At 58.2% G+C, this 10864-nt stretch overlaps 1 protein-coding gene across 1 annotated transcript; it reads left to right on the top strand.

The window, feature by feature from the left end:
* Positions 1-422: 422 nt before the first annotated feature.
* On the top strand, positions 423-8668 carry LOC128898691 (electroneutral sodium bicarbonate exchanger 1-like). The gene is given in 19 exon segments (XM_054174623.1): positions 423-493; positions 708-868; positions 1198-1329; positions 1504-1608; positions 1611-1833; positions 2199-2286; positions 2541-2687; positions 2854-2945; positions 3408-3582; positions 3726-3859; positions 4749-4994; positions 5096-5201; positions 5390-5665; positions 6025-6186; positions 6518-6769; positions 7126-7194; positions 7736-7909; positions 8001-8135; positions 8540-8668. Coding segments are annotated over 19 exon segments (2862 nt in total). The 5' UTR covers positions 423-437.
* Positions 8669-10864: the final 2196 nt, after the last annotated feature.

The raw sequence follows: 10864 nt of genomic DNA, 5'->3' as shown, positions 1-10864 counted from the left end.
GGCTTGCTGCCCTACTGAGGCAAATGGCAGCATTTAGCAAGGCCTCCTTTGGCCAGGCTTTGCTCAGGAGGGGCTGGCAAGGCAGTTCCATGCATAATGGACTGAGGCTCCTCTTCCTTAGAGGGATCCTGGCATTAAAAATGGCCCTGTGGGGAAGGGAAGCTGCCCACCCTGAGTCAGAGGTGGAAGAGATGCTGCTCCTGCTCCATGGCTGTGTGCAGGCCTGGGCAGAGGAGGAGTCCAGGGGAGAGGAGCCAGCCCAGCATCTGTGGCTGAACTGGTGCTCTCTTGACATGAGAGCAGGACAGAGCTGATTCAGGCAGGCTGAGAGCACAGAGCTTTGTCTTCTGCCCCCAGCCAGCCCATCCCAGCGGGTGCAGCCCATCCTTGGGAGCCAGGAGGACGAGCAGCACGCTCCCCACAAACTCTTCTGCCAGATGGCTGAGATCTGCGTGGCAGAGGGTGAAGCTGCTGAGTGGAAGGATGCAGCAAGGTAAAGCCCTGCTGCTGGCAGCAGTGGGAGAGGAGCCCTGGGCCAGCAGCACTCAGAGCTCTCCTTTCCTCCCTGAGGGATGCAAAGCTCTCACAGCTGCTGCTGCTGCTGCCAGGAGCCTTCTTCTCTTGCTACCCCCCAGCTCTCTCAAAGGGCTGCCAAAGCTGGGGGCACCTTTCCCATCCCTGGGGCTGATCACATCCTGTGCCTGCAGGTGGTTCAAGTTCGAGGAGGACATGGAAGATGGTAGTGAATGCTGGAGCAAGCCCTACGTGAGCACACTGTCCCTGCGCAGCCTCTTGGAGCTGAGGAGCTTGATCAGCAGTGGCACAGTGCTGCTGGACATCGGTGCCAACAGCATGGAAGAGATTGCAGGTACCCTGCCTTCTGTGTCCTCTGGCAACAGCCCAACTCAGCTGCCTCTGCTGCCCTTCCCTCCCCAGTCAAACCCTGCCCCAGTGGCAGGCTCCTAGCCAGGAGTCCTGCTGTGGGTTTAAGCAGAGGCTGGGTGCCCAACCCTGGCACTGGGTTTTGCCTCCAGGGTGGGATCCTCTTGGAAGCAATTTGTGGGGTTAGAGAAGCGACTGCAGAGCATTCTCCAGCCAAAGAGAAGCAGGAGTCAGGGCTTGGCAGGTTGCTCTTAGAAACAGGGTTGGGACTGGGGGGTTCTGCTCTGATGGCTTCTTTCCCTCTGCCCCCCCCAGATGCCATCCTGCACCAGCAGGGACAGAGCTCAGGGCTTGATGAGCAGGCACGGGCGAGAGTGCGAGAAGTGCTTCTGCTGCAGCATCACAACAAGGAGAGGAAGAGCTTCCTTGCCAGGGCTGTGGCCCGAGGTGAGCTGTTCTCCAGGGCTCTGACAGCTGCTGAAGGCTTCTGCAGGTCTTGGGTCCCAGCAGGCTCATCCTGGCAGAGCAGTGGCAACCTGCCCACCTCTCCAAGTGCCTTTGTTTCCCTACCAGTGTCAGCACTCAGCCCTGAGCCTTCTGTAGACGCTGCTGTGGCTGAAGAAGGAAGGAAGCAGGAGAGCTCCACAAGGGCTTTAGGCAAGGTGAGAGCCCTGCAGCTTTCTTCTGCCTTCAGGGCCTGATTGGCTCTGGCAAGGTGGCCCCAGGGTGGGCTGCAGAGCGTCGAGGGCTTTGCTCTCGGGGCAGCTGCCTGAGGATTGCTTCTTGTGGCCAGGAGGAGCTGCGCTTGCTGAAGAGAATTCCCAGCGGGGCCGAAGCCTGCAGCCTGCTCGTAGGGGAGCTGGGGGCCCTTCAGCAGCCCCTGCTGGCCTTTGTCCGCCTGGCCCAGGCTGTGCTGCTCCCGGGGCCGACCCAAGTGCCCATCCCAACCAGGTCTGAGTGAGAAGCACACAGCTTTGCTTTCCCAAGAGCCCCCCACCACGGCATCCAGCTCCACGCATCAGTGGGGCTGCGAAGGGAACAAACCCGCCCCCCCCCCAACCCCCTCCCCGCCCCTTCCGCCTCCCCCCCCCTTGCCTTTGTGTCTCCCTTCCCTGCTGGAGCTGTGACAGCCACCAGCCCATCTGAACGGCCCTTGGCCCCAGACTAAGTTTGGGACCGATTCTGATGAATTTCAGATTCATTGCCTGTGTGTCCCCACTGGAGCCAGACTCTGGGCTGGCAGCTCCTGGGGCTTTCCTTGGGTGCTCTTGGAGCAAGGACACCTTCTTCTTCCTCATCTTGCTTTTCTTGCCCAGGTTCCTGTTTGTTTTGCTGGGGCCAGCAGGAAAAGCCCAGCAGTCCCATGAGGTCGGCAGGGCCATGGCTACTCTGATGATTGATGAGGTACCACCAGATAAGGGAGCTCTGGCTCACCTCTGGCTTTAAGCAAAAGGCTGTGGGGTGCCACTGGGGATGGGGACCTTGTGCAGGAGATGATTGCACCTGCCACAGTGGACAGATGTTTGCTCTGGGGGAATGTTGCCTGCCCCCAGCAGGAATGGTGGGGAAGATTCCCCTGCATTCAGGCAGGAGCCGATTGCCCCGGAGAGGGCATCCAAGGGGGGCTGTCCTCTCAGCAGCTTGCCTCCTGCTGGCAGGTTTTCCAAGCAGTTGCCTATAGAGGCAAGAAGCCAGGGGACCTGCTGGCTGGCCTGGAAGAGTTCCTGGAGCAGGTGAAGGTCTTGCCAACAAGCCAGTGGGATCCCTCCATCCGAATTGAGCCCCCGGAAAAGGTCCCTCCCCAGGTGGGTGCTGCAGGGAGGGAGGCGTGAGGGGCACGGGCAGCGTGGCAGCACGGCTGGGGATGTGCTCAGGGGGCCAGGCTCTCCAGGTGCCCCTCTGCCAGTGCCAGAGCCAGAGCAGGAGGAATGCTCACAGGTGGGCATCTGTACCTTGCTCCCATTTTCCCAGGAGAAAAGGAAGGTGCCAGGAGCTGTGGGTGGCAGTGCTGCGCCCAGCGAGCCGGCGAGACACACTGAGCCTGAGCTGGAGCGGACAGGAAGGTGATGTGAGCTGCCCCTGGGTGGCCTTGGTTCTGCTGGCCTTGGAAACGGGAGCCTGCAGCTGCCCTTCTAGCAGGGCTCTGGCCTTAGCTGCTTTGGGGCAGGGGCTGCACAGCTCCATCTCCCTGCCCTGGGCCCGGCAGGGGGAGAGGTGGGCAGCTGGGCTCAGGCGCAGCGGCATCGCCCCTGCTTTGCTGGATTTGGGGTGGGGGCAGAGGGGTAGAGACCCCCAGGGAGAGCACTGCTGCTGCTCAGGGTCAGAGGGGAGGGGCTCTGGGCTCAGGCCTGCTTGTGCTGCAGGAGCTCTGGTGTGTGCCTCCCTTTCTCCTGGCTATAAAGCAGGCTCCAGCAGACTTGTGCTTTGCAGCCCTGCAAGTTGCCCTGAGCTTGTGGCTGCCCGTGTGCAGCAGAGAGCTGCACAGCCCCTCCCGCAGCACGCTCAGGCTCTGTTCTTCCCTCCAGGTTCTGCGGAGGTCTCCTCCAGGACGTGAAGCGCAAAGTGCCCCGGTTCTGGAGCGACTTTCGGGACGCCTTCAGCCTGCAGTGCCTGGCGTCCGTCCTCTTCCTCTACTGTGCCGGCATGTGCCCTGTCATCACCTTCGGCGGCCTGCTGGGGGAGGCGACCCAAGGCTACATAGTGAGCAGCTCTCTCTGCCGGCTGGCACGGGGAGGGCCCGCCCTCGGGCACAAGTCCCTGCTGCGCTCACCTGGCTTTGCTGGGGGGTTTTGCCTTGCCCTGGATGATCTCTTTAGTGCCTGCTGCCTCTCTCCCCCGCGCAGAGTGCCATGGAGTCCCTGATGGGTGCCTGCCTGTGCGGCGTGGTCTATTGCCTCTTGGCTGGGCAGCCTCTCACCATCCTCGGCAGCACCGGACACATCCTGGTCTTTGAGAAGATCATCTACCAGTTCTGCAAGTAAGGCTGGCTGCCACAGCCAGGGGCTGGCAGAGGCTGCAGCAGGAGACAGGGAGGAGGAGAAGATGCTTGGGCTTTGCTGTTCTGGGTGGCAGTTGTTAGGTTTCAGTTGGCCTCTGTGTCAGAGCTGGTGCAGGCTGCTGCTGCTTTAGTAGGTGGTGCTGCAGGGGCTCTGAAGGGTGGAGGAGGGGAGTTGTTGGGGGTCGGTTGGCAGCAGGTGACTGGGCACAAACCCAGCCAGTGCTGGTGTTAGGGCATGAGAGTGATGTGAGACCACAGCACCTCCCACAGCCGGCACCTGACCTCCACTAGCCCCCAGGGCCTTAACCCAACTGCTGATAGAATAGAATAGAATAGAATAGAATAGAATAGAATAGAATAGAATAGAATGAACCAGGTTGGAAGAGACCTTCAAGATCATCGTGTCCAACCTATCATCCAACACCACCTAATCAACTAAACCCTGCAACCAAGCATCCTGTCAAGCCTCGCCCTGAACACCCCCAGTGACGGCGACCCCACCACCTCCTCAGGCAGCCCATTCCAATGGGCAATCACTCTCTCTGTGTAGAACTTCCTCCTAACCTCCAGCCTCAACCTCCCCTGGCTCAGCCTGAGACTGTGTCCTCTTGTTCTGGTACTGGTTGCCTGGGAGAAGAGATTAACCTCTGCCTGACTACAACCCCCCGTCAGTCTTTGGCTTCTTCTCCCGCGGCTCCAGAGCCCAGGCTGCAGCCCCGAGGCTGTCTGTGGCACTTGATGGAGACTGCCTTCCCCCCACCCCCAGCCTGGCCACGCTCCTAAACTGCTCCCAGGTTTGCCCAGGGAAGGCAGAGCTGGCAGCCCCGTGCTGGCCTCTCCCCCTTCCCACCTGGCTTTGCTTCCCTAGGGAGCAGGCACTCTCCTACCTGTCCCTGCGGGCGTGCATCGGGCTCTGGACCACCTTCTTCTCCCTGGTGCTGGTGGTGACCGACGCCAGCTCCCTGGTGCGCTACATCACTCGCTTCACCAAGGACACCTACGCCTCCTTCATCTGCCTCATCTTCATCTACGAGGCTCTGGAGAAGCTGAGTCAGCTGCGAGTCACCTACCCTCTGCACATACCCATCGCCATCGACTCCCTCACCAACTACGGGTGAGTGCTGCCCTGCTAAAGGCCGCTGCCTCTGGCCAGGAGCTCAGGGCTGCCTCTCCTTTGCCTTTTCCTTACCCCTCTCCTGGCTTCTCTCCCGCCAGCTGCAAGTGTGTGGCACCAGCCCAGCCCAGCCTCGAAACCCTGCGTTTCTGGGAGAGCATCAAGCTGGACGTGCCTGGCATCGCCTGGCAAAACCTCACGGTGACTGTGAGTGCCCCGAGCCACTGCTTCCTCGTGCCGCCGCCAGGGGGCATCCCCCCGGTGCACAAGGCAGAGCCCTTCGGCTGGGAAGGGGCTGCCAAGCGTGCTGCTGCCAGATCCTCCTCACCCTCTCCTTACCCAGCGTGTCCTGGCCACACCTTCACCGCCTGTGTCCTGACTCTCTGTCTCTCCAGGAGTGCCGGCACTTGCGGGGAGAGTTCCGAGGCCCTGCCTGTGGGCCCCATGGCCCCTACGTGCCTAATGTCTTCTTGTGGTGCTGCATCCTCCTCTTCTGCACCTTTGCCCTGGCCAGCTTCCTGAAGAACCTGAGGAGCAGCCCTCTCTTCAGCACCAAAGTACACTCCCTCACCAGGGACTTTGCTCTTTTCCTCACCCTGGTCACCATGGTGCTGATCGACTCCCTGGTTGGGATCCCCTCGCCCAAGCTCCCGGTGCCCAGTGAGATCAAGGTAATGAGGCTGCTTGGCTTGGCATTGGCTTCAGCCCTCGGGGGTGCCACAAGGGAGGGGATGGCAGGGCAGGCTGGGGCTGAGCCTGCAGGACATGCTGGTGCTCTGCCCATCTCCTCTTGTGCCTCCAAGGCACGCGTTCTTTGTGCCAATGAGAAGCCAGCCCCTAAGCTGGGCACCTCCAGGAGAAGGATCTGCAGGTGCCTGCAGAGAGGCCACTGGCACTGCTGGAGCCCACCAGAGAGGGTGACCTGAAGCCAAGGCTGGGAGATGCTCTGCCTCAGGAGAAGAGAGGCAAAATGCAAGGCAGGGAAGTGTCTGGGCTGAGAGCTGCTGCTGAGGCCTGTGCTTTGCTGCAGCTGACCAGGGACGACCGCGGGTGGTTCATCAGCCCCCTAGGACCCAACCCTGTGTGGACAGTGTTCGCTGCGCTCATCCCAGCTCTGCTCTGCACCATCCTGATCTTCATGGACCAGCACATTGAGGTTGCTGTCGTCAACAGGAAGGACCACAAGCTGAAGGTAAGAGGCTGCAAGAGATGAGCCCATCCCACCCCGCCCTGGGCTGCAGCCAGCATCAGGCTGGGTGGCAGGATGCTCTCCTGCAGCAGTGGTGCCCCAGGGAGCAAAGCACAGGGGAGCTGAGACAAGCAGTCTGCTGCAGCAGCACATGGAGCTGGGTGCAGGAGAGCAATGTGCTGTGCTTGTGAAGTGGTGGCAGCAGCTGAGGGAAGGGAGCCTTCTGCTGTGCTGCCAGGACCGGCTCAAGCAGGGGCAGAGTCTGACTTGTGAGCCTGCCCTTGCTCTTGTGCTGTGGGATGCTCTGCTCCTTCTTTTGCTGCCTTCCTTGCAGAAAGGACGTGGCTACCGCCTGGACCTCTTTGTGCTGTCTGTGCTGCTCGGGGTGTGCTCCCTGATGGGCCTGCCCTGGTTTGTGGTTGCCACTGTGCTGTCCATCACCCACGTGAAGAGCCTCAAGGTGGAGTCTGCCGGCTCAGCTCCAGGAGAGCAGCCCAGGTGCCTGGGGGTGCGAGAGCAGAGAGTCACCGGCGTGATGGTCTTTGTGCTCATGGGCTGCTCCGTCTTCCTGACCTCGGTGTTAAAGGTGAGAGGGCAATGCCAACCCCCGACCAGCACCGGCTTTGTGGCACTGAGACACACACATCCCAGCGCCTCTGCAGCCCCCGGGAGCTGTGGAGCGGAGGAGGAGGTGATCCCCGAGCCTGGGGCTTGAGCTGTGCCGGGAAGCAGCTTGGGCTTTGCTTTGCAGCCCTTCGGCCCCCAGCGGGGTGCGCTGGAGGCAAGCGAGCAGCGCCCAGCGCATTGGGTTCCAGCTGTCTTTGAGGGCCAGCCCTGCTGGGGGTTCAGGCGGCCGTGGGCAGCGCCCGCAGCGCCCGCAGAGCAGGGTGGTGAGCCTGCCAGTGCCACGGCAGGCACAGACCGTTGCCTTCTCCTCCGCAGCTCATCCCCATGCCTGTGCTTTACGGCATCCTCCTCTACATGGCTGTGTCGTCGCTCCGAGGACTCGAGGTACTGCCTCAGCGGCAGCCTGCAGCACGGCTGCTCCCTGCTGCCGCCTCTGCCCGGCAGCAAGGCCAGCGCAGGGCCGCGGCAAAGTCTCTCTGCAAGCGCGCAGGGAAAGCATTGGGTGTGAGGGAGAGGTTGGTGGGGGCCCAGGAGATCTCTGGGGCTGGCAGCAGCAGTTCCTCGGCGTGCTCGGCTCAGGGGCTAGGGCAGGGCAGGGTTTGCTGAGGGGAAAAGGGGGGAATTCAGTGCCGAGGGAAGGCAGCTTCCACTGCTGCTGGCAGCGCTTGCAGGGGCGTTCAGTGGGCCAGGAAAGGTAGAGAAGAGAACAGCATGGAGGAAGGGCAGGTCGGTGGCAGCTCCCGTGGGCAAGCCGGTTGGTAGCTGGAGGGGAGGGAAAGTGGCTGCTGCCCCCAGGAGGAGCGTCCAGAGCAGGTTTCGGGCCGCCTCCTTTCAAGCAGCATCCTGCAAAGAGCCTCCAGGTGTCAGCAGGGCCAGAAAGCTTCTGCAGTGCTCAGCTGGCAGCTCTTGGCCTGTGCCTTTGCAGTTCTTCAAGCGCTTGCTGCTGGTTCTGATGTCAAGGAAGCACCAGCCGGACTACATCTACCTGCGGCACGTCCCCCTGCGCAAGGTGCACCTCTTCACCTTGATCCAGGTCCTCTGCCTCACCGTGCTCTGCCTCATCAAGATGTCCCCTGCTGCCATCATCTTCCCCCTGCTGGTAAGAGCTGCTGCTGCTCAGCAGGCCATGTCTGCAGGGAGATGGAAGGCTCAGCTCTGGCCTCACCCTATCTGCCCTCTTGTTTGTGAAGAGTTTGGCTGTGGTCTTGGTGCGGAAGGCGATGGAGTTCTGCTTCTCCAAGCGGGAGCTCAGCTTGCTGGATGACCTTCTGCCAGAGAGGAGGAAGAAGGAGGAGAGTGCCAAACCCGAAGGCCAGCAAGAAGAGGTAAGGCCTGCTGGGTGCCTGGGGCTGGGCATCTCCCTCAGGCTGGGAGGTTGCCTCTTTCTAGCACAGCTTCTCCTGACATGTTGGGGGACCATCAGAACTGCAAGGGAACTGATCCTAAGGGCCTGGATCCCGCTTCAACCCCTTGAGTTAGCACTGAGCTTCCCCCTCGGAGAGCTTTCTCAGTCAGTCATTTCTCATCAAGATGATGATTGTCCTTTTGCCAGGACAGTGCTTTAAACCCTCCCCAGGTGCTGGCAGTGAGCTCTGCCCCCTGCTGCACTGCCAGCGGAAGCTGCCCCGGCTCAGCAGCAGAGAGCAGCGGGCAGTGATGTTCCTGGCTCTGGAGTTTCTCTCTGCTCCAAGCCACGACAGACAGCTTGATTTGTCCCCTTTTATGGCAGGAATCCATGGAAGCTGCTGGTCCCAATCCAGTTCAGCTGGAGGTGGGGAAGACAGGCGACTTGGATCCCCCAGAGCAAAGCAGGGACAGGTAAAGCCCCAGCAAGGGCCAGGACCCCCAGCAGGATTAGCCGGCAGGTGTCTGGTGTGGTTTTCTCCACTTGCATCTTTGGGGTGGAGCATCCCATAGGAAGCAGCAGTCAGAGTGGTGGGACAATCAAATGTGTGGGCAAGGCTGCCCGAGGGGATGGCAGGGCTCTGACCCTGACCAGCACTCGTGGTGGACCCCAAAACTTGCATCATCAGGGACCTGACAGTAGCTGCAGAGCCTCATTCTGAAACAGGTGGAGCTGCAGGCAGGATCTGTGCCAGGTGTTGCTAAGCCCCAAGAAGAGCCACTCCATGGAGCTGTTGCTCTGCAGCTCTCAGCCTTTGCCCCTCACAACTCCTCCTCCAGCCAAGCCTCCCGTGCTTATGCTGGGCTTTGATTCTCCAGGTCCCCTGTTCCTCTTGCCAAGGCTGCTAATGCCCTTGGTGACCTCAGTTCCCCTCCCCAAGACTGCCATGGAAAACCTCTCTTGCAGGGCTGCTCCTGCTGTAATCCTTATCGAGGCTGAGAGGGTGGGAAGCACTGTGCAGAAGGCTGCCAGCACCCCCAGCAGCAGCAGGCTGAGTTCTGGGGAGAAAGAAGTCAAGAACTGCTGAGGAACGTGCGAAGCAGCTGGCAGGCCCCAAGCCCTTGAAGGAGAGGAGTGAGAACGTGACAGGCTCCAGCCCTGCACACAGTGCTCCCTGCACCTACTTTTGCTTCCGAACTCCATTGTTACAGACTCTGTTGTTAGGAACTCTGTAGTTGTAGACTCTGTTGTTCTAAACTATTGCTTATACACTCTCTTGTTATAGGGTTAGGGTTTAGGGTTAGTGTTGGGGTTAGGGTTAGGGTTATACACTCTCTTGTTATAAACTTTATTGTTATGAACTCTACTGCTTCTCAACTCCATTGTTACAGACTGTTGTTAGGAACTCTGTAGTTGCAGACTCTGTTGTTCTAAACTATTGCTTATACACTCTCTTGTTATAAACTTTATTGTTATGAACTCTACTGCTTCTAAACTCCATTGTTATCAGCTCGGTTGTTATGACACATATTTCACCGTACCATCAAGGGTTTCATGATTCAGACTGGTGATCCAACTGGTACAGGAAGGGGCGGTGAAAGTATTTGGGCAGGAGAATTGGAAGATGAGTTTCACTCAACTTTACGACACGACAGACCATGTACTCTCAGCATGGCTGATGCAGGACCAAATACGAACGGATCTCAGGTTTTTATAACAGTGGTTCCAACTCCATGGCCAGACAACAAGCACAGTGTGTTTGGACGGGTGACTAAAGGAATGGAAGTTGTGCAGAGAATCTCAAATGTAAAAGTCAATCCCCAAACTGACAAGCCCTAGGAGGACATCAGCATCATTAATATCACAGTGAAGTGATAAAGGAGATGAAGATTCCAGACAGAAGTTCAGCTTCCAGTGGACACAAAAAAAAGAAAAGAAAAAAAAAGAGGGGGAAAAAAGGCAGCTCAGCTCCAGGAAAAGCTCGGCACCATAGGAGCCAAAACAGGACCGAGAAAGAACAGGAGCATTTCTGAGAACTTCTGGACATAGGAAGTGCCAGGACAGAGCAATGGCTAGTTGTACTGTTTTTAATGAACCTAAAGTGCCCTAAGATTGTATTCTGGTACTTTTGTATTTTAAAGTAAAAACACCTGGATGTTTGTTACAAAATCTGCTGGTTTTGTTGCATCTCTTCGATGCAGAACTGAAGATCAAACCCCACGCCCTGCCTCGTGACAATGGCTGTAAAATATGAGCAGGGTATCATTTGGAAATTGTTCATGCTATTTCCGTCTTTTGTAACTACTTACAGGTTCTAAAAGAAATGTTATGGGTAATAGGTTGGACTTGATGATCTTGAAGGTCTTTTCCAACCTGGTTGATTCTGTGATTCTACTTCATCCTTTTCACAGTATTAAACTCGGTTGTTCTGAACGTGGTTGTTAGGAGCTCTGTTGTTAGGAGCTCTGTTGTTAGGAGCTCTGTTGCTGTAAACTCTGTTGCTGTAAACTCTGTTGTAAGGAATGTTCTAGAATGTTACCATCTTGAAAAGAATTGAAATAAAACACAAACCACAAACCACAAAAATCATTTAACGCGAGAGGTCTCCATTCCTTCTCAGGGGGAAACACACAAGTGCCAACAGGATGGGACCCAAAGCAGGCAGAATTGGCTAAGAGGGAGTTGCAAGAGCAAAGGAAGCAGCCGACA

Source organism: Dryobates pubescens, chromosome 30 (genome assembly GCF_014839835.1).
Source record: "Dryobates pubescens isolate bDryPub1 chromosome 30, bDryPub1.pri, whole genome shotgun sequence".
Lineage (NCBI taxonomy): Eukaryota > Metazoa > Chordata > Aves > Piciformes > Picidae > Dryobates > Dryobates pubescens.
The sequence above is the reverse complement of the archived record's forward strand: the minus strand, read 5'-3'. Positions and strand labels throughout refer to the sequence as shown.